This window comes from Etheostoma spectabile, chromosome 5 (assembly GCF_008692095.1).
Source record: "Etheostoma spectabile isolate EspeVRDwgs_2016 chromosome 5, UIUC_Espe_1.0, whole genome shotgun sequence".
In the NCBI taxonomy this organism is placed as follows: domain Eukaryota; kingdom Metazoa; phylum Chordata; class Actinopteri; order Perciformes; family Percidae; genus Etheostoma; species Etheostoma spectabile.
In genome coordinates, this window is record NC_045737.1 from 6,131,915 (window position 1) to 6,156,325 (window position 24,411).

Consider the following 24,411-nt stretch of genomic DNA (forward strand, 5'->3'; position numbering starts at 1 on the left):
AGCTCACCACGTTGTGCTAGCTTGCTAGTCTGGTTAGCCTAGCTTGATAACCTACTGTAATTTTATGATACAACCGTGGCAACAGTAAACTGAATAATTTCTGTTTTCATTTGAGCAAATTGGAGTTCTATATATTGGCGATTGTGACTGTGAAACACTAATCTGCTATTTAGCAGGTACATTTTCCTACTTTTGTAATTTTATACTGGAATTTTGTTAATATCCTGTATACTACTGCTAAGCAGTCTGCTGTAGCCTGCTTCATGCAAGCTGGAGCTCTTTATAATGGCAAATGTAATTGTGAAACACTGTTCTCGTCACAGAGTACAGTCTAGACCTGCTCTTTTATGAAAAGCGCAATGAGATAATTGTTGTGATTTGGCGCTATATAAATAAAACTGAATTGAATTGAATTGTTCTGCTATTTACCAGAAAAAAAAAATGTCTGTGATAGCCAACAAAGAGCTGATGGAATGCAGTTAATGTGGCTTTTTGCTTTAATTTAGTATCTTAGATTAGAACAGGTGAAAATCAGATTTAATTTGATGCCTTTGTCTATTTTGTGGAATAAAGGAAGCAGCACATAATACTTGGCTGTGCTGCAGCTGTTTTAATAATACATTGCAAACAGTCCTGTGGGGATTTTTGCTCATCCTTTTCAAATTGACTTCTGTAAATCAGGTAAGCCCCCACTCCAAGAAAGTACTTAGAAAGTATCTGTGGATGGTAAACACACACATACTGATAACATCAACATATTTACAGGCTCATGAACTGCACACATATATCTAAATGCACAAATGAACACACAAAAACACAATAGTTACTGATGGAAGAATACGTTAACAGTATGACTTCTGATGCCGCCTACAATCTTTTTTAAAATAATCAATTCCTCCTTCCCATCATCTTCCTACGCGGGAGCTCTACTGTAGAGTAACAGCAGAGACATCCACTTTTAAAAAGCAAACTGATCAATTATACTACACAAAGTCTCCTTCATTAAAAAGTCCACCTCTGAACTTTGTTTTCTTGCACGCTTGAAATGGTAAAAATGAGGGTGCATTGTGATGTTTGTGTTTCTGTATGCATGTGCATGGCTGTGTGCCACACTGACACTTGACTTATCATTGCATGCATAAATTACCAATGTTAATCTCCTGTATCAGATGGTCCCCCCAGTGCTTTGAATTTGTTTAAATTCTAAAGCGTTGTTACTCTGACATTGCCTGACCCTGTTTTGTTTACCACTTCTCAGCTCACTTCCAGAAGACTAGAGGTGAGAAAACTTCTGTATTTGACTCTAGATAATCACTTCAATTCAAGCTGTAATATACGTATCGTATTTCAAATGCAAATTACAAGGTTCCAGTTTAAGCATGGGTGGTCTAGGAGAGAACAAAATCCCTCACAGGAATAAAGAACACAACAAAGCACTTGGCCTAAAATATCATACAAGTCTTTCCTTCCATTGTTTTTATTCGAGACATTGGAAAACCTTAGCTATTGTGCTCACTGTAGATACATACTGCATATTATATATCCTTATGTGTCTGTGCACATATTAACTTGAGTTAAGTCTGAAGTGAAAAAGCCACTGAACAAAATTATTATTTGGTGTGATTCATTTAGTTTCCATACTTTACCTTGAGTGCATCCTGTGTGTCATCCAGACAATAAACCCTGATGTGATAGTCCAAAGTTGTGCAGGAGACGGGTCCAAAAACAGCCAGTTTAAGCCTCTTGGCGGCTGCCTTGCAGATTGACTGGCCCACCAGGCAGTAAGTCCCCAGTGTCTCTGTTAGGATGTGACATGCCTCCGAGTCCATCTGCACGTAGCAGGGGGTGGTAAAGTTTTCCTCTCCAACTACAACCACATCCTGTAGAAATCATACACACACACAAAGTCACACATATTTTTAGACTTTCGGAGTGTTATGCTGGATCTATGATTTGTGGCTAAGAATGTAATATTGTAAATTGACCATGTGAGCCGTTACTCTTCTCAACTAAAGGGAGATTTTGGGCTGTATTCAACACAGGCTACCCTTAAAAACAGGACTGTGTTCAATTACCACTGTATTGTAAGTATATATATTACTATGTAGCCTGCCTGCCTTTTAATCTAATTGCTTTTGCAGCGATGATTTGCTACTGTCAAACATTTCCTCGACCTGTTTCACACAATTCCCTAACTTTGTGACAACAGCATTTGTTAAACAGCCTACTATAATCAACATAGTGATGAGCATGATGTGACTTGATGTAAATGTAGAATATTCTAAATTCTATTGGAAATTGAGCCACACTACAGGTAATGTCATCTCCCCCCCCCCCTTCTTTGGGAACAGCCTTTATTAGTCCGTGCAGACTGGTTTTAGTGAGGCCTGGTCATTGTGTCAACTAGACCTGCATTTGGAGCCGTTTACACTAATGCCAACAAACCAGCCCAGTCTCATGGCAGTTTGTGAAATGGTCATGTTATTTAATCGATTGATTTGTGTACAGGTCACCTTAATGTTGTTATTTTTGTGTGTTGATTACAAATTTTAAAGTAATGTATTTCAATGGGATGCGTATTTCGTGATAACAGAACGGTTACGGTAGCGAGTAGTATTGAAAAGCCAAAAATCCACACAGGGAGGGTGTTTGGGTCAAACAACACAGGACTTGAGATCACGTGGATCACATCCTGCGTGTTGCAGTTCTGGTCCAGTATTTTTTCCTAACCCCACCCGTCCCGTTGTTGTCGGCGTGTTCTTCGTGTGACGGTTTCTTTCCCCGGCATTTTTTCCTAACCACAACCAGTCCGTTGTTTTGTCAGGTGGTGTTTCATTTCCCTGTTGTTGCGTGCCACAGAGACTGTAGATCGTGTCCCGGCGCGAGTTGTTGTCACTGTCCCACGTGTGGCATTTCATTTCTCCATTGTTGCCTCCCCCAGAGTAGCCCAGTGTCATGGCAGTTCGTGAAATGGTCATGTTTGGAAATCGTGACTTGTGCACGTAATAAATGTGAAAATCATGACCTGTACACGAATCACTAAATCAAAATAACGTCACCATTTCACGAACTAGTGTGAGATTGTGTTGAACAAACCCTGAATAAACAGGCCAGTGGTGGACTTAGGCTATCTTAAGTGCAGGGGCAAAAAAAAAGAGAATAGGCAGCAGCTGCATGCCGTGGGTCACCAGCATGCTGGAGGTTTTCTAGCATGTAGGACAGCCTATATATTCTCTACTGAAAGGGGACCCTAATGGGCAATTTATCATGTTTTCTCCATTTAAAGGCACCCTGGAGGGAACTTTATTATGTTTAATCTACCATAGAGGCATGCAAGAGGGCACTATTGTGGCCTTTTTTTTAACATGGCACCAAGGGGGGCACTCCTATTCAGTCTCTTTTACATACTCGATGCCGACTTTTGAAAAGATGTCCAAGAGGTTCTTGGGCAGAGACGGATGAAATTTGTGGCTGAGATGACAGAAGTTACCAACATAGACTATGCATGTCAAAGCACCTGCGAAAAGGGTGAAAATGAGCCGGCCCACCCGGGTGTCATGTTTCCATCACTGACGATCGTAGCTGGAGCCAATAAATACCTGTGACTACTGCAGGGTCATTTGTCTTGGGAATGAATGCCGAATATAACCTTTCCCATTAAAGACAAAAGCCAGTTGTTAGTGGATTATTGTCCAGTGGGAAAGGGGCTTAAATGATGCATTCTTCTATTGCTGTAAAGGTAGTTTTCAATGCACTGCCAGTACTTGTGTGTTGAGCTGTGCTCCCTTTAGAAATCATTGTTAAGCAGAAGAAAGCCCAGCTGCAAAAGCTGACTTTAAATCATTTTTGGCTTGTGGACATTTTTAATAAAACCGGCTCTGGTAATTTATCTTAGAAAACCAGTCACTGGAGTTGAGTCACTGAATTGAAATGTAGATGCATGTCTGGTTGTAGATTATGACTTCTAAAAGTAAATCAAGGTGTCCATTAAAAGAACGATAACACTTGTTTGGAGCTGTGAAGTGTGTCCAATCCCACTGTGATTATCTGCTGGCTGCTGCTCATATCATTTCTACAGCACTTACGGCCGGCGTTGTGGTAAATCCATATGGCTCTTTAGGGTCTTCAACTAGTTGTGCACATGTGTGTGACTGTGAACAATTGTGTGTGCATATCTGTGGAGGCATATGTGCTGCAGCATGTATCTGTTCCACACGCACGTGTGGGATTTTGAACCACAGTGCGTGGGGAGTTGTGTTCCTACAGATGAGCAAGCTGAATCAATACAAAGAAGTAGGAAAGCAATATGGTATGAATCTGTTATTACTGGTAATCACAACCGTGGCTGCTCCCCCCTGACGTAAGGGGAATTCAATTATCTTCCTCTGCCTGTTTTGGAGAAAACTTTCTGATGGGAAATGGATGTTCTACAGCTATAAGAGAAAAAGAAATCGACTTCCTGATGAAATTCCACTCTTCTCGTCTTTACACACTCTGCACCCCCCCCCCCCCCCCCCACACACACACACACATATACACACACCTCCCGTGGGTCTCTCTCTCACACACACACACACACACACACAAACACACACACACACACACACACACACACAATCTTATGCATGGCTAATTGTGTAGAGACATTGTGTTGAGCTGTGATAAGCAACAGAAGACAGCATACGGGGGCCTTGTAGACACAGTGATGCTGCAAGACAGCCTTATCACCCACACCCACACACAAGGATACACACGCACACACAGAACCAGATTGCTGAGGTAGAGACTTCATGCTGAGAGACACAGGAGGAGGGAGAGAGAAGGGTAGGAAAAAAAGGAGGAATAGAAACATAAGAAGAAAGATGAGAGAAGAGGAGTATGGCAGGAGCATAACAAATTGCTTCTGATAGGAGTCTTCAACCCCCTGCTTGTCTACTAGCCTGTAGGCACTTTGTGTTTACTGAATTTTCTCTTCTTTCCTTTCTTTTTCTCTCCCTCATTCACTGTGTGTGTATGTGTAATGCAGGCTATTCTTCTGGAAGAAGACGATAATGTGTGTATATATGCTGTGTGAGTCATACTGTGTACTGTGTGACGATGTATACATGATTTGTCTGTGACTCTGTGCAGGTATGTGTTTATTTTGTGTAAATCCATTATACATGCATTATATGGATGCATATATGCATTGTGAATACAGACTTCTTTATGTTTGGAATATTGAGCTGCTGTATGTGTACATGTTAGTAATTAAAAGAGATAAATCTAGATGCACAATTTGTTGGCAACAAAGTGACCGCTGTTCACTCTGGAGCTAAAACTGTGGAATTCAAAAGTTCGCTAAACAACAAACACAAAAGACACAGTGTTGAACACTCACCTCCCACTCTCCCATGGCCAGCTGGTTCTTCAGCTGCATGAGCCAGTCTTCCTGAACGTTGTCAGCACAGTGGTGGATGGTGAGGATCACTGGTCTGGTCAGCAGGGCTCCTGAAGGTCCACAGCTCACCACTGGACTCAACACTGTCTGGATGTCCTCAACCGGGGGTCTGGAAAGGACAGATGACACCCAGATGAGATGATTCTTTAGAAAAGAGTGACAGAAGGGCCGCACTGTTGGCTACCAGTTAAGTGTGAACATCAACTGCAGAAAGCTGTATAGATTTTACTCCTGGTTTGTTTTATTTTTTATGATGTTTATAAATGAAAAAGCCCAGATGGCATAACAAAGACGGATGGTGGACTGTTAGGTTAGAGTAAGACAGACTAGCTTTGAGTAGGTGAGAATCTCGGAGAATAGATCAGATCAGAGCAGAGTGGCACAAACGTTCAATGACAGGATGATTTGTGTAGTCAGCAGGTCTTCAGTTGGACCTCAGCTGGAGTCAGTAGTACACAGCTCACAGGCTGCAAATAAATGAGTACAGGTGCTTTTGCCAGTAGATTCAAACACTTGCTAACGGATGTATGTTACAGTACAGCACAGCAACAGAAAACTCTTTTCTGCACAGCAACACAATACAGAACTCCCATATTATCTATTATGATATGTATACTTCCATTAATAAATTGAAAGATAAACCCACATTCTTAAAGGAACATGCCGACGTATTGGGACTTTAGCTTCTTCACTGTAGGCCCCAGAGTTAGAGAAGTCCATTCATTCCCTTCTCATCTCCGTGTGTGTAGTAAATCTGTCTGACTCTGTCTGACGCACGCATTGCTTCGCCTTCTGAGAATATAGTTCCTAGGTAGTATGTGGTTAGAATATGGCTGTGTCTCATGTGACCTTTATTATTTGTACACCCTGTGACTATTCAAATCACAACGTGTAAATAGGAACATATTGGAGTTATTTTGTCACTTATTGGGAGCAGTAGGCGAGTTGAAGCCGGTTACCTCCAGCATCTGTGGTAAGCTAGGCTAGCGCTGTGTGCGTCAGACAGAGTTACGACACGCACAGAGATGAGAAGGGTATGTATGAACTTATCTAACTCCCGGGGATAAAGTGAATAAGCTTAAGTGCCAAAAAGTCAGTGTGTTCCTTTAAAGGGAAACTATTATATAGCATTTTCAGGATAATACTTGTGTTTGAACTAGAACATGTTTACATGCTTTAATAATTAAAAAAAACACCTTCTTCTTCTTATACTGTCCATGGCTGCTGCACCTGTATTTGGTATTCAACCTGTGTTTGAGATGCTCTGTAGGAGCGCCTGTCTTTTTAAGCTCCCAACACAGCCCAGTCTGCTCTGATTGGCCAGAGTGTTTCCTGGAATCTGCGCTTTTCACTAGTTGAAACCGCAACAAAGTATATAAAGCAGGACTTTCTATGTTCAAAAACACGCAGATAAAAGCTTCTAAACAGACAATATAACATTGTAGTTATGAGAGAAAAGCATAATATGTCCATTTAAACAGTTAAATATGAACATACTGTATATGTGAAAAATCTCTGTTCTCCTGTCCAATCCATTATCCAGTCATTTTATTCCCTCATGTTGCTGGAGATATTTATTGACTGGGAAAGAAGCCCATACGGACAGGAGATGGATCTTTATTTTAACATTGATATTTTTTTCAGCCAAGCTTGTGTCAGGGGGGAACTAATCCTTAGCAGTATTATCGATTCAGCGGTTGGAGCTCATTATTGACTCATGATGGGTTCACAGCAGTAGAAGAAGCTCACAGATAAAAACAGCACGACTCAAACTGTAACAGCAAACGTTGACTTACCTATTGCAGGGGTTTGGGGGGGTCACCATTAATTAATTACAGATTATTATTGATTTGTAAAGTTATGTATCTTTTGTCAAATAGACAGACAAATAGAAAATAGTGGGTTGTGCGGGAAAACAGACACCTGAGTGTTCGATCTTAATGACCTAAACCACATGATTCTGGCTTGCCAAGTGTTGCTGAGGCAAGTCAATGTAGCTATGTGATTAATGCTAGCCAGCTATTGACTGAGAGGAAAACAGAGGACAGAGAACAGGTTTGACTCTTAGAAATACTGTAGCACACTGCAGGGGGCCTAATTCTTATTGGCTGCTATTAATCGGTGAGAAGCTAAAATGGAGGCATGGGATAGAATACGTGAACCAAACTTTAACAAGTGTCCTTAAACTCAGGTCTTGTCAAGGCCTTAAAGAGTTGGTTCACCTAAATTATTGAAGAACATATTTCCCCACTTACCCCTTGCGGTATTAAGCCAAGCAGATAATACTACTGGTTTTACTTACCCAGTTTTTTTAAATTGCGGTTTGTGAACATTTTGCTGCATCACCCCTAATACTGTGAAGGTGAATGCAATTTAGTTTGTAGTGCTGACAGCATCAAATAACTATATTTAAAACAATGAAAAGCAATGTCCTTTCAGAAACAGTGTCCTTGTTACATTGCACTTCAGAAAATTGTTATGATTGGAACTATCATCCAGTGTAAATGGGACACAACTTTTTAAAAAAGAGGTGATTCTTTTGATTTTTTTTTCTTCTTTTCTTTAAAAAGCTACAAACAAAATTCATTCACCTCCATTGTATGGGGGGAGAGACTCTCAGACATGGATAGCTGACAACCAAATTAAAAAAAAAAAAAAAAAGCATGTTGCTCTTACCACTTGCTATTGATATAAACAGTTTAGCTGATTTTGTGTGAAAGAGAAAAAGATAAGGATACATATTGACTCAGTGTAATGAAATAATCTTTTTCTCCATTAAATGTTAACAGTCTGAAAATATATATGTATTTTTTTAATATACCTTTTCAATGCATGCACATGTAGTCACATGTGTGAAGCCAGGTTTTTAGAGTTTTGCTATACTGTAGGCCTTTTATAGAGCCAGGTCACTTTTAAACAAGGTGCTGATATTTTCCCCAACTTGCATCAATGCAATTTTTACACAACAGTTAAAATATAGACATGTTCTACCTCGTCTCTCATGTCCCACAGAGAGATTACCTCACTCATGCACAGGGTTTGTGAGTAAAGGATTATAATACAAGTAACAGGATTACAGTAATCCCCAAAATAACCACTAATCTGTTAGTTACTGTGGAAACAGCAATCTCTTTGCATATGACGACAAAAGCTTGGTGTTTGTTTTTTGGATCTATAACATGGCATGAAGTGAGAAACTGCACTGCAGTAAACATTAGTTTCACACATTTTAAAAGTGAGCGTGAGCTCTACATTTGGGTAAAAGCACTGATTCTAAAAACTAAGAAAACATTAATTAACTATGTCAATTATGTGGAATACTATCCAGATTATAATGTTAACTAGGGAATAATAAATGTGTAAATAAAACCCTTTTAATCTTCTTAACTTTAATTCTGGCACTAATATAGGAAATCTGTGGTATTAACCGACCTCTACTGAATGAATCACCATAGTACAGGTCCACTAAAAAGTTAAAAAATAAAAATGGTTCCATCCACTGCTGTGTATCCATAAGCCCACTTCACACTGTGAAAGTCTCTCCACGCACCCATACAAACTGAGGTCTGACAAGTTGGCGCCCAGGAAAGAGGCATAAAAGTGTGGACAAAGAAAAGGAAAGAAACACAAAGAACATAGAGGGACATGCAGGGCTGAAGAAAAATGGGGACAACAGGGAACAACACAGAGAAACACGGAGACGAAAAGCAAGGGAAAGAGACAAAACCTACCTCAAGCTGTCCTTCCTGTGCACTGTCACATACATCTCGTACACCCTGCCCTGAGGAACAGCACCCGCTGGAACCAACAAACTCACACCTGCAGGGGAAGTAGGATGGATGGAGTCAGAAATAATGAGTTTCATCACTGGATTTATTAATTTAATCATGCACTGAATTATTGAATGCGCAACCCATCATCACTTTATCATTAGGATTAATTATTGAATAATCATTTTTAAAAGGCAACCATTGTAAAACTTTCTCTTAATATATCATCAAGTGAATTGTGCTGCAATGTTTTACAGCCTCTGAAAGCTGCTTCCTATCAGCAGGATGCATTATTCATTATTTCTTTCTGCCCATTGCTTTTAAATCCTAAAATAAGTCTACTCAAAGTTTTCTTTTTTAAAACTAGGTAGCTGGAGAACCTCCCAAGGCTGATTTTCGTATTATGTTGACTGTGCAGTATTATTGTACACGTACTGGACTTTATGTGGTGGGATTTTGGTAAAGGAAATACACTATTGGTCAAAAGTTTGGGTTCACTTACAAATTTCCATTCCACTACAATATAGACAGAATACCTGCTGATCTGAGTGGCTGGCTAATATGTAATGGAATATCTACACTGCCTATTATGTAAATGTACTGTATTTATATAGCACTTTTCTAGTCTTAACAACTACTCAAAGCGCTTTTTACATCATACAGGATCCATTCACCATTCACACACTTTCATACAGTGTGTGAATGTTGTGCCTGTTGTGCCGAGGCTGCCGTACAAGGTGCCATAGGTGTCATCAGATAAACACTCAAACACATTCATACTCCGATGCGCAGCACCGGGGGCAACTCAGGGTTCAGTGTCTTGCCCAAGGACACTTCGACGTGGGCCAGGGATCGAACCACCAACCTTCCGATTGGGAGGCAACCGCTCTACCACTGAGCCACAGCCGCCCCAAAAAGCACCCATTCATCCAATGTTCCAAAGGCACATTCTGTTTACTAATTTGCTATCATTTTGAAGCACTAACTAGAAAAACATTGGAGACCCCTTTTTCAATTATGTAAGCACATAATTTAATCTGAAAACTGCTGCCCTAGTTAAAAAGCAATGCAACTGATCTCAGCTGGCTATAATGGAGTGCAATGGAAATTTCTAAGCCACTAAGTGAACTTTTGACCGGTAGTGTATATTTGATCTCATTCCTTTTTAATCAGTACAGCATTTTGATGACATTGTTACCATTTGTACCAGTTAATGTAATGTCATGTCTTGTTATTTCTTCATGTTATCATCAAAAATAAAATGTGTGCCCTCTTGCACCTTTCCATCGGCCTTGACTACAATCTCAAATTCCCATGGCGTAGAGTCTGTACCCACAGTAAAAAGAAAATCCCTGCTGGTCACTGCATGATCATTAGACAGTAACCAGATATTATGATTAGTACGACTGTGTGTGTAGACAGTTTACCAGAGTTGGGTACGATGAGGTGTCCTCCCTGGTTGTTAAAGGATCCGTGAGCGGTACATGAAGGGTCTCGTGTTCGAGCCAAGCTCTGGTTGCGAAGGTTCATGGTGTCGCTGTTATCCAACAGAGACTGAGTTACCTAGAAATCAAAAGACAACAGAGTGATAATAGCAAGAATGACAGGGCATAACATAGCCCATGCTGTACCAGACAGTATTGGGTATAAAGCTGTTCAGCAGAGACAGGATGAACTGGAAGTCTGAAGGTATTAAATGGAAACTTGGCTCCACAATACAGTTATCAAGCAGCAGAGGCTTTTACCTTAGAAATCACACTTTCCGCACATTAATGCTATTGAACTTCTGTGTTCTATTTCATATAGGCTTTGGCCTCTAAGAGCTGATGCTATTGGGTTCATTCCTTAGTGCATGTGCTGTTGTGAAAATTTTCTTTTCCCGTCCTTGCGTCCAGCATGGGCCCCCACTACGTCCGCAAATGCTGTATATAATATGCAGACCCGTTGTTCGTTTCCCTATTTTTCTTCAAGCAGTATGAAGACCTCTACTTCCAGCGGTGTTCACCTCTGTACCAGCTGCCGGACCGGCTACATCCTGCCATCGGATCTCCACCCCCTCTGCAAGTCCTGGCACTCACCCCTGATGCCTCCTGTCAGCTCTGCGCTCGCCTGCCATCTAAAGAGCTTTACTGCCTGCTATCCTCACCAATTCTGCACTGCATGCTGGGAGAAAAGCAGGTGTCCCATAACTTATCAGTTAGACCAGTTGGACCAAGTCATTACTATGGCAGGTCTTTTTATCAGAATAACAGACTACCTGATACAGTCTCCTCTCAGCGCATTGGGAAAATAGTTAGTCTATGTTCTGCTTGTGGGCCCTGTTGCAGGTGGCATTGACTACATCAGTTTTATCCTAACCCAACAGCGGCAGCTCTTAGAGGTTGAAAGCTATACAAAATAGAACAATAGTTAGGAATTGTAACTCCAGATTCTATGAGAATAGGCGTAGCCCTCTAAGCTCCGGGCCACCTGCTCCACTAACATTGGCTGAAGAAAAATGCTGAACAACAGGTCCGCTCATATTATACACAGCATTGGCGGACACGCATTGGCGGCCTGTGATGGACGCAAGGGCGGGAAAACAAAATCTTTGCAGGAAGGGATGAACCCAATAGCATCAGCTCTTAAAGGGCTAGAAGAATCTGATGGATGGAATCCTTGAAATTGTAATAAAAAGTTTTAGTTTTGAGAATGTTGTCAATGTTTTGTTACAGTACAAATATTGGGCTCAGTGAGATCTATGATGTGGGCAGGCAAGATTAAAGTTATACAGTGCGTACCCTTATTGATTAAGCAAGAAGATGTACTCTAATGAAAAACAGAAGTTCATGGAGGCCCAGTGAAGTTTCGCTGTGCAAGGCCAATCTCTGGATGTATAGGTCGTAGTTTTATTTTCGCCGGGCTGATTACAGTAGGGCAAGCATTAGAAGAGGAATCTGTTAAGGCTCACTTTCCCACTAAACGTTTACTGCATTTTCATGCACAGATGGTTTCATTTTCTTCCTCATGTTTTCTTGATAACCATTAAGTAAAATGCTACAGAGAGGATCTGCATTGCCTGAAAGGGATGCCATTGGGTTGAGATGGCAGGCTGTGAGAAGAGCGCAGATTTATAATAGACAGACCTATGAAACCACCTTGTAAAATATGACCTGCTTTGCATTTCCCTTTCAAAACGTCCACTGTGAGATGTAAAATAAGGACTTAACATTCAGTACTTTGCTCCACTACATCACACAAAGCTGACAAGATCTTGCTTCAATGTGTTAAAGACAGATCAAATGAAATTTGAAATTTGATCAAATGAAAGCAAAAAAAAAGAAAAGAAAGGAAGTTCAGTCAGGAGGTCTAAATGTCCACAATTAAAAGCACACCTAATAACAGAGAACGTCATCAAAAAGATTCCACCGGCATGTAGAGCTTAAAGACAGTGAGTTCAGCTGTCGTACTGCCTCAAGACAGTTGCAATGATGAAAGGGAGCCGTTTCATCTGTATTTGTGACAACTGACTCTGGTATGCATGCCATGTAGTTGACAAAGCAGAGGGAGGAAACTGGGGCACTGAGCTGCATGTATACTAATGGTGTTTGTTTTTGTATTTATGTGACTGGGAATAAATAGCTGTCGTGTTTCAGTACTTCTCAGTATGCTTCTGCAGTGTAACATTACTTCAGGAGGACATAGTCCTAAATCCTACTGCGCTCATACAGAACAATTTACATTAAAAATCATAAAAGTGGATGAAAGCTACTGATATTAAATTGAGGGATATATTCATTATAATACCTTAGGAGACAGTTTGGATGAGAAGTCTCCTCCGAGGTCGTCCTGCGGTGTGACCAGACCAGAAGAGTTGTAGACTTTGATTTTCAAGTTGGGAAGAGGGTCCAGCAGAGGGGAGTTGGTCATCGGGATTTTATCTGAAACATCGTGGAGGGCATACACCGGACCACGATACATGGCAGCTGCATTAGTCAAATCAGGAGGAACTGTCAGCAGATCAGCTAGAGGGATACGGTGGAAGGGAGAGAAAGAGAAGGAAATGGAAGAAAAGATTAATAAGAGAAAATACAACAAGAATAGTTAGAGAAATGGTGTCTGTCAGAGAGGAAAAATAAATGGTAATGCTAGATACTTTATGTCCTCAACAGTATAGACTGCAACACATGGCTGTAGCGTGGGACAGATGTGGGCAACTTGTAGATCAGTGAGCAGGAATAAGGGGAGTAAGACGAGAGCAGGCTAGGCTGCTGATAAGGTATCAGTGTCTGCTATGATACATTGCAGTACACAGGGGCAAGACCTGGATCAAGGACTAGTCATGGCAGCTGCACACAGAGATAGAGAGAGAAAAAGAGACGGGGGGGGGGGGGCATCCCTAAAAAAATGCTTTGAGAGAGAGAGAGTTATGGAGAGTGGATTTTGAGGAAGAGACTCAGACTTTAAAAAAAATAAAAATAAATGAGTTAATTAATCATATTGAAATCTGTTCATTATCAAAACAAACTCACCGATTTCAAAATTGACCTTTTAAACTGTATAATAAAAGGAACAGCATTGCCTCATGACATCCATAAAGCTCTTCCAAAAGCTGATGACTGACTTCACACACAATCACACAATTGTCACACTATAATCACATCACTGTCTATTTTGCTCACAATGCCACGACTCAAATCTGACTAACAAAACCTGCTGTGCACATTTGTGACAAAACATGGCAGTGTTTATTGACAATGAGAATTGTTAGGACTGATCAGTTAATTGCCACTCATTCTGTTGTGCTGTACAATGTGTACTGTGTTCTAAAAAGCAGTTTTTATATCCACATCCATATATCACAAAGTATATCATGATGTAAGTATATGCACACATACGGTCATAAATAACACATCTTTAAAGTAAAACATAGGCACTACAAAACAGGCTTTCTGAATACCAATAATGCATACACTATACTGTACACACACACGCGCCACATACAGTATATGGGAACAAGATGACGCCTGTGGGCATGGATAGGTGGATATGACTTTATGAGACTCCCCTCTGTGCTTAATATGGAAAAGTGACTGTAAGCGAGGGGGCAACTGCAGGAGCATGGTGATTGCTAATCAGTACAGTATGCTAATTTATGTGCATGCAATATTCAAGTACTGTTTAAAGTGTGTTGATTTAAGTTTAAAAATGCAACTACTGCCGTCTACTTTTAGCAATCGTTCCATTCCATTTGACTACCAACCTTGCTAACTCAAATACCGTGTTTATTGAGTTATTTTTCTTTTGCAGGAAAGTCTCAATAACACATGCATTTTGTATTAAATAGCTAAAAGCTTTTCTCAGTGAAATTATTAGTAACGCTTTACTAACAATGACTTGACTTCAGTTTGTTCCGTCTGCCAGAATATAAGCGTCACTTCCTTCAAGGTAATTGGAAAGATGATGCAGCAAATATCAGTAAATCCTCCTTGAAGATTTACTTTACCAATGGATAAAGTGAATATGGTCAGTGACCCCATTAGACCCCATAAGTTCAGTCACTCTTGTAGCTAGTTTTGTGCAGCTATCTTGCCACAATGGGACACAAACACAGAAAACACCAAAGAGCATTTCTACATAAAGAGCTTTCTCCCATCAGGAAATCAGGAAAAAAAATCCAACAAATATTCAAGATTTAATTGGTCTTAGGATCACAGGAAAGCCTGTTACCTCCTCCAGATTTGTTCGCACCAGGCTCTATTGTTTTTCTGGGCATAGAGCCTGAAATCCTCGCTACCTCCACTAGCCCATCTATTTTAATTTAAAAATCCCTGATTATCACCCCACCACCAGCACGTGTGTACACACACACACACACACACACACACACACACACACACACACACGCATCTGTCACCTATCACTCTTTTCCTCTCTCTATCACCAGGCGTTTACCCTTAAAGCCAGCGGGTATTCCTGCCAAATCATTCCTGCTGAAATTTAATTAACTAACGGAAAGCTAGAGAGAGAGAGAGAGAGAGAGAGAGAGAGAGAGAGACAGACAGATAGATAGATAGATAGATAGATAGATAGATAGATAGATAGATAGATAGATAGATAGATAGATAGATAGATAGATAGATAGATAGAGAACTGCAGTGATATCATTCTTCATTAAAAGTAATTGTAGATGGTCCCTTGACGCAGAGTGACAAGCATGATAATAAATAATTGTCACCCAATCATTAATGTGAAGACTCGCCCTTGTACACACACGGACACGCACATACTCTGTGTTTACCAGTTTGTGTTGTATCCTTTCTGACCTCACTTTTCCTGTTTTAACTATATACCATGCTCTGAATTGTAATCATCCACCCTCAACTGACCACATAACCACATATAGAAAACTATTTATAAGCATCATGTTTAAGGTGCTTAGAGGTGCACAGATGTGTTAGATGTCACTCAACTTGATTAACATATAATTGGTTGTTGAAGACATAACCCCTTTCTAAAATACCATTTCCTGTTGACCAAGTAAACTCTTTTAAGTATGATGAGTGCCAGTATTGTTTTGTCATTAACTATCTTAAGCTATCTATATTTACACAATTCATATGTAGGGGCATGCCTGTTTGCATATGTACCCACTGCCTACATGGATGCATTTTTGAGCTTGTTTGCGTGGGATATTGACTTTTTTAGATATTTTAAGCCAAGTGAGTTTTGTCATCTATTTGACAAATACAGTTTTTTTGAAGGAAAAGTCAGAAGTTCATGGCATCCGTGGACTGATACTTGATTCATCCCTACTCCCCGTCCAATCTTGCCATTTCCAGTAAGCTACTGAATGCATGCACATGGGTGTACAAGTATGTGTTGCTGAATGCTTCTTGTTGTCTTATCCATTTCCCAAAGAAGGAGAGCAAGAAATGGCAACACAGACAGAGGAGAGTGAAGGATGGCTCCACTTTAACAGGAAGAAAAACAAGGAGGATGTCTGTTGCGGTAGGAGTCACTGTAATGGGAGAGAGACGGAGACACAGTGAGGGAAAGACAGAGACACAGAGACGAAGACAGGAGGATGCTGATAAACAGGAAATGTGATTGTGTGCAGATGGAAAGGGAGAGAAAGACACACTGAGACAGAGAAGACAATTGACAGAAGGAGACTCCTTGATGGAGGAGAGTGGTGTCTGGTAGAGACAGAGATTAATTCAAAGCAGCAAAGATTGACAACCGGAGGCCGAGGAGAGAAACAAAATGACACTAACATGGAAGCCTCAAAGAAGACGGAGCAAGTACAGCTATTTCCGTAGAGGCCATAGGTAGAGTATTCACCTGTCAATCTATGTATCTACATCTCTGTCTGTTAGGGATGTAATGATATGGAAAATAAAACCGAAATCGTGACACTCAGCTCCACAAACCTACTGTATGTCACGGAGTGAGAAGGCAGAATCGCGACACACCCCTTCCAACTCCAGAGTTCGAAAATTGTGATACGAACCGAACCCTGGATTTGGTGTATTGTTACAGCCCTACTGTTAGTATGTCTATCTATCTATCTATCTATCTATCTATCTATCTATCTATCTATCTATCTATCTATCTATCTATCTATCTATCATTGAGTGGAATATGTAATACTTTTAAATCTGTAGTCCTCACTTTGACATAGTAAAGCAAGAAAGTAGCATTAAGATAGAGACAGACACTTGCTGTCAAGTTCCCCCTTAACAGCAAGTATCCGATCAGAGTGTTCTTCAGAAAGAGTCTAGGTCCCTATCAGTGTTGAGGGATTCTGTTTGGTAGCAGACTGGGCTGAGGGGAGGAGGAGTCTGGCCATCTCAGTGCCACCTTTTACCTTTTCTTTTTTGGCCTTCCATCATTAGACTCACACACTGTCTGTTAACGTTACCGATAGACTTCCAAAAGGGACCGAAGAAAAAAAGAGGTGTTTGACGGCCTTTACATCATAGGCCGACCAGGGCCATGCCAATTGGGGAGGGGCTGCTCTTTGATCCCCTTATATTTCTGAAAATCCTAGACATGGTTGTGAGCGTTAGTGCTTTCTGATTAGCCTGTGTTATATTGAAATAAGAGGCTGTTGCAGCTCGCCATCTGGTTGAGCAGAGGCTGCACAGTTTGACCAGTAGGCAGTGGCTGGGCAGCGGCCGCACACCAGGCCGCCCAATGGTGTTGCTGAGAACTTGCAATGTATAACTATTATCAGACTGGCCCTCACAGTGTCAAATTACTAGGCTACTGGCCCACGGGGAAAAGTCCTGACTCTCCCGATTGACACTCTGTTGACTATTCAGACTGAAGCCTATGACATCCTGAATGACAAAACTCCATATCTCACGCCATTCTCCAAGATAAAACTGAATTTTAAAAAGAAGTGAAAGAAAATTACATTACAAGTACTGTATTTTATTTGTTGTAATTGAGTGGCTTTTTCTCAATACTAGTACATTCTAAAATCTAAATTAAGTAGTCATTTTGGTTACATTTTAAAAGATTCCATTGTTCCTTGGAAGCAAACAAAAGGTGATAAGGTGCTACAGGATTGAAAGCTTTGACCAGAAAGGGCGGTGACACACTGATGTTATTCAAACAAAGTGTCAGGGATTTTACAAGATATTCTAGTACTATTTCTAGAAGTGTCATTTCTTACCTGATCTGGCTGTTTTGATATTAACAGACTGGAAGCCTCCGTTCAGTGCCGAGGTGTCGATGATGTCCGAGTCAAAGTCACGGTGTGTCTTGCGGTAGACAAAAAGCGCCACGATGACAGAGATGACCAGGCACATAATCACTGCGATGACAATGCCCACGTATAGCGCCACATCATCTGTACTTGGAGCAGCTAGAGGGAACATATATAGGAAGAGAGACACAATTATAAACAGATATTGTTCTGCATGAAGCAAAAAAAAATCTGTTTAAGAGAAAATTGGTAATAAACAGACACAACAATGATAACTGTCACAGGGCAGTGGCAGAGAATAATTAATATTTATAGGACAAGATGAAATGAGTTGCAGGCTTCAAATTAACTCAATATGATTTCTTAATTTGATCGACAATTTCACTTTTACCTCAGGTAGCGTTGCCTTCCAGGTAGCATTGCCTGGAAGTCAACGTTGAGGGCTTAAAACACCACTGAGCAAGTATCAGTCTCAAAAGGACAATCACTACAGGTTCCACTTCAAATGAAACTTTGAAATAGCCCCCCAGCTTGTGTAATATGATCATTTTTCTAGACACAGGTAGAGAGAGACACAGACCCCTTTCCTTAAAAAAGAATGGTAGCAACTCTTAAAACTTAATACGGCTGTTAATTATTTTACAAGGGTCCTAACATCCTTTTTCAATCCAGCTGAGACTTTAATGGTGTTTCAGTGAGAACAGCGGTGCAATTGTCATTCATGACACATGTTTGAAAGCAGACTAAGAACATTTTTAGTGATAGGAGACACGCATGGTAAAATATATGAGACAAGCTTTAGAATGAAGGCGCGAAGGAATGAGGAAAGGATATAGAGATGACAAGTTAAGAGCATGGGGAAGTAATAGGAGGGAAAGCCAATAAGTGGAGAAGAATATAGAAATGAGGAGTGAATTGGAAGGGATTGGGAGTAGAATGAAGAGAATAAAAAAGCACATAAAAAGAGAAAAAGGACCCAGGTAGGAGGAAACAAGTAGGGTACAATAACTGAGAGGAGAGGATAGGAGAAGAGAGGAGAGGAGAGGAGAGGGCAAAAATGCACTTGAACTTCAAAGCAGCAAAACAAACAATTCTACATATTCAAAATGCGTTCGTAAAACCTTTGAGTAGCCTCACACATAGAGCACTCCTTGTATAATCATATCCTCTGTAGCTAGTACTGTAGAAGGGGATTTGTCTGTAGTTATTAAGAAGAAGACAGACAAAAATAGGAATTCTCCTTTTAATCTGCCCTTAAAGTTGAGAGGCAGATAACAGGCTTTCAGCTACAAACAGCCTGAGTCATTTGCTGAAGGATTTCAAGTTCAGAAAACATGAACTTGATTATGTATGAAAGAATCCTTTGATGCACACAAACATTTACGCTCACATATGCCTAAGCGTGATGCACACATTTGCAGAAGAGAGGTCACTCTTTACGGTGTTAGTTACTCATTTACCACTTGGGGGAGCTATGAACCACTTCTGGTGTCTCTGGGGAGCTGAGTGCATGAGGGCAAAGCATGTCTCTCGTAATTAAGTCTTTGAATGTGATGAACCAGATGTCTTTGAGCACTATGTCTAAGACCTAGAACTGTGATACCAAAGGTTTTCATTCATTGGGGTGCCAGTAGCTCAGTCCGTAGGGAGTTGGGAACCGGAGGGTCGCCGGTTCAAGTCCCCATACGGACTGAAGTATGGTGGTGGACTGGTGGCTGGAGAGGTGCTAGTTCACCTCCTGCACACTGCCAAGGTGCTCTTGAGCGAGGCACCGGACCCCCGCCGGACTGCTTGGGGCACCTTTCTATGGGCAATCCCCCCCCCCCACACACACACACACACTCTGACATCTCTCCATTAGTGCATGTGTGTGCAATTCAGGCCTGTGTGTAATAACAACAGAGTGAAAACATTGTAATTTTTCCCTTGCGGGATTATTATTGTTATTATTATTGTATCAGTGTTTTACGATATTTCGTAAAATAACCACTATTTTAACCCATGTCTAAAATATGCAATGCATAATCAGCTAATAACATTGTGGTAATTGTGATGGCAAATTCACTTTTTTTCTGGTGTTTTATAGACAAAACAACCAATCAATTGAGAGAATATCAGTAACATGGACATGAATTACTACTACTACTACTAATATTAATCATAATATTAATAATAATAATAGTTAGTTAGTTAGTTTCAGTCTTAAACTTAACTGCTGTAATGTCCTAACCTCCAACACAGATGTCTTACCTGCCTAATGTTGATATCTAGATTAACGTTGAACAGGTTAAAGCGCCATGCACAGTGTGTCACATAAACCAAAGTGTGCTGGAAATAAAACTTTCAGATAATTCATATTTACAAGCCCTGACCTATGTTGAAGAGTTTGCACTTTTTCACAAATATTTATGACACTGTGGGGGTTTGTGAAATCGCTGCCAAATATTTGTTCATCTCGTGTAACTCAGACTTAGGGCACCACCTTTAAATCTCCAAAGTTGAACCCCTATAGATTTAGTCATATGTGGTTACCAACTTTTTTAAACAGTTTGCTTTAAAAATGCCACAAGGACACTGCTGCACAAAGTTGCCCTGTTATCAAGGTCCTTGCACTTGCCAAGGGGGAATAGAATAGGATAATCCTCTTAAGAACTAACTCCCTGATCTTAATTATGATCACCATCATTTCATCTATTTAGGGAATCTTTATCTTGTTTCTACTTTAACTTGAAGGTCTAGAACTTCAGAATATGTGGGGCGCCAGGCACCCATCCAAAATGTTACTTCTAAATGAGCTTTTTCTTTTTCTATTTTCTTATAGAGTGTTGTGGTACACTAGACTATCCTGATGTGTTTTTGAAGTGTGTGTGTGTGTGTGTGTGTGTGTGTGTGTGTGTGTGTGTGTGTGTGTGTGTGTGTGTGTGTGTGTGTGTGTGTGTGTGTGTGTGTGTGTGTGTGTGTGTGTGTGTGTGTGTGTGTACTAAGTGTAATGTGTTTTATACTTGTGGGCTTAAAAATCCTTACTTCACTGTCTATCAGTTTGTATCCCACTTCTCTCAGATCTTCCTCTCTCTCCATAACTCACACCTCTCTCCTGACTCCCTGTGTCTCTCTTTCTCCATCTGTTTGATTTGTAGATGAATGAAACAACACACCCCATTAGAGCCTCCAGTCTACCTGCCTGAGTAACCTACATATAACTGCACAATACCAAATGTTTTTTTTTTCTTTAGATTTTCACTTTTTCCTAATGTTTTTCTGTCCTACATTTTATTATCGCTTTCCCACAATCATCACACACCTCATGTAGACTGGCTAAGCAAATTCATTGACAAATTGTGCTTAAGCAGTAGCAACAACATATCAATACATGGTCATGTATCCTTTATTAAAATCCTAACATACAATTAATGTTCTGCAAAGACTTAAAGAAAAGCCACAATGTTGAACACATTATTTAACCAATCATGTATTGGTAAATCATTGCTTGTGCAACTAAGGAAATACTAAAACGATTGGTTTCAAGGAAAATGGACGGAATAACAAAATATATACCTATATAAAAACCAAGAAATATCTTCTGAGTCACTGAATTCACAGAATCTGCAGTTGACCGTGCACAAATCGACCATTAAAAGTTATTTTCCGCATGAACATGCAGTTCAGTTTCCTTGATGGATTGACTTTGCATTTGAGCAAAATCCTAAAAATGCATTCATTCTCTCTTTCTGAATGCTCAATGGCATGGTGTGTGGGGGGGGGAGAGAACAGAAGATTGGCACTAATGTATAGCAGCTTTTCTTTCTCCATCACTCAAGTCCTCTCTGTGCTCTGTATGTGTCTATTCATTGAGCCTCTACAAACCAAAAGTGCTACTTTAATTGAAAACAGTTAATTCTTTAATTCTGGTGGTCTTTTATTGTCTGACAGCCTTGAATTACAAGCTGTATTTTTCTGACACTATGGAGGCGGGAAAAGGGACTGAAAGTGGATGTGCACTTTTGCCCAAACCCAGATGAATGAATAATGTGTTAGGACCGCTGTGTGTATCTAAGCATGGCCTGAGGCTCTGCTCTGCGAAGCCAAAGTGACAAAATCAGCAGCGATAGAATGAGGAAAGAGCACATGTCTGACTAAGTACTAAAAGGTACGCACCAATGTTCATTTTCATGGGCACTCATGTGAGCACTGACATGTACAGATCTATATGAACTTTTCTCCACAAGTCAACTGTCAACTGTCAACAGAGGAATTGAATAAACACACATAAACACACACACACACACACACACACACACACACACACACACACACACACACACACACACACACACACACACACACACACACACACACACACACACACACACACACACAGGTGTTAGAAAACACAGGAAAAAGAAACTTGGAGAGGTTGCTTAGAATTAAGCTGACATGGAGACAGTTTGTATGAGTATGTACAGTATCAGAGACTGCCCCTTATAAAACATCCTTACTCCCATAGGCAATTGTTAAAGTATGTAGTCTCTAACAGCTCAGGCAGGATACATCGCTGACAGTCTCCTTCTTTCACTTGCTATCTGCATTCAATGTCATTTGCCATTCAATTACTGCACTTCTTCCATGTATGTATGTTTACATGACTTTTCCTGCTTGTGTGTGCATGTACTACTAGCCGAGACACAAAAATAAATAAATCTTTAATGTAAATATTTCATTTAGTAAAAAGATTTTTGATTCATGATGGTTTAAGAAATCTTGGTATTTTACATTAGGGAATGTGATGCTGAGGTGGAGTGTTCAACGAGGGTACAAAATGTGTTTCTGAATTTTGTTATTGAATTTGTCATAGTTTTGCATGACAGTGTTACCTTAATAAAGCAAGATTGAACAGTGTAAACACACTGTTCAATATTACTGTCTTGTGCCTATTTGTGTGCTCAAAGCACAAAAAAAAATGTTTTGTTCACTGTGCACATAGCATACCGTTTGTTTGGAGTACTGTCTAGGCGATTGTGTGTGTGTGTGTGTGAGTGTGTGTGTGTGTGTGTGTGTGTGTGTGTGTGTGTGTGTGCGTGTGTGGACTAACTGATGCTGTGACTCACTGTGCCCCAAAAATAATGGCCATTGTCATAGGCAATACTGGTAATTCGGTCACATACAGTTATGTGCCTAAGTGTGTGACTAATAAAGGTTTGGGGCTCCGTAAATTGCAGGAATTATACACACACTCTCTCTCTCTCTCACACACGCAGTTGATAACACACATGGGCTATCGGAACAGAAGCCCCGCTGTCTATCGATTGGTTGAGCTTTTTGTCATTCTCGGAGTCTGTCCAGTCTGTCACGGAGAGGATTTAAAGAAGAGGAAAACAAGGATAACTGAGCTTAGCTCGTCTCTATCTTCTCTGTGATCCATCTCCGAAGCAGAGCTGTGGACAATCACCACTTGAAACTCATTCAACTGCCTTTTAGATCTTGCTTTGCACAAACATGCAAACACCACCCATACTGCACTCACGCATGTCATCCGCTCTTAAGTACAGTAGCAGGCAGAGAGGAAAGGAAGAGGGACGGTCAGAGAGTTTCAGGGTCTGCTGGGCACAAATATGAATGACAAAATACTGGCAGGAGCTGTTTCCCTCCACACAGATCTACAGTTCAGCCACCTCCAACCCTTCTCACTGTCTTAAGCTAAGTCATGTTACATCCTCAAAAAGAGACAAGTAAGCTAGCAACTTAGGATGCGAATGCAAAATACAGCAGTGATAATAATAATGCTGTTAAGTCGCTTTTTTGACTTATGGGTAAAGGTGTTCAAACTTCATACATTTGACAAAGTCTACATGTGACTACGATGTGACCATAATGACTTTAAATGTGACATTTACTGTAAGTGAATGACCCACAAAGACAATGTTGTGGTCAAGATGAGTTTAAGACTGTGGGATGACCACAATCAGGTCTGATTTGTTTTAAAATCTAGAACCTACTCTCAGGAGACAATGGGCATCATCTAAAAATACCTGTTGTTATTCCCAAAAAGAGAATACGAGCAGGGAGCTATGGTATGGGAATAGAAATCCCACACCTGGTATTGACCAAATATCCTATCACCCCCCCTGCAGATACAGTACATCCGTGGTTTATGCTTTGGATGTAGATGTGTGGATGTAGAATCAGATTTTGCCAACACAGCTATTGGATGTCAAACCAAACATGGATCAAATGTCAGTTTTACATTTGTAATGTGACTTAAGGCCCTGATATGGACAGGACATGGACAGCAGGGGTGTCCTCTGTCCACTGTTCTGTTTATAATACACTGGGTGTCTGCTGGTGGACGTGTTGACACGTTTGGGCTGCCCCTTGTGGATATGCAATTATCAAGTATTATTTGAGTTCTACATTACATTTATATGTGTAGTCAAACTCCAGCTTGGTGATTAGTGAGTCTCAGAAACACTCATGCAACCTCCCAATGCTCATGTTACTGACTGCATTTT

The 24,411-nt window shown here is 40.5% G+C and overlaps 1 protein-coding gene across 2 annotated transcripts in view; it reads right to left on the reverse strand.

The window, feature by feature from the left end:
• The window catches only part of unc5ca (unc-5 netrin receptor Ca), a 187,370-nt gene that overhangs the window by 10,143 nt on the left and 152,816 nt on the right, over positions 1 to 24,411 (reverse strand). For both annotated transcript variants that reach the window (XM_032514911.1, XM_032514912.1), the window contains 6 exons: positions 17,873 to 18,064; positions 12,997 to 13,214; positions 10,638 to 10,773; positions 9,172 to 9,259; positions 5,381 to 5,549; positions 1,647 to 1,880 (listed from right to left, as the gene is read on the reverse strand). In XM_032514911.1, coding sequence (XP_032370802.1) covers positions 1,647 to 1,880; positions 5,381 to 5,549; positions 9,172 to 9,259; positions 10,638 to 10,773; positions 12,997 to 13,214; positions 17,873 to 18,064 — 1,037 coding nt within the window. The remainder of the gene's footprint in view (positions 1 to 1,646; positions 1,881 to 5,380; positions 5,550 to 9,171; positions 9,260 to 10,637; positions 10,774 to 12,996; positions 13,215 to 17,872; positions 18,065 to 24,411) is intronic.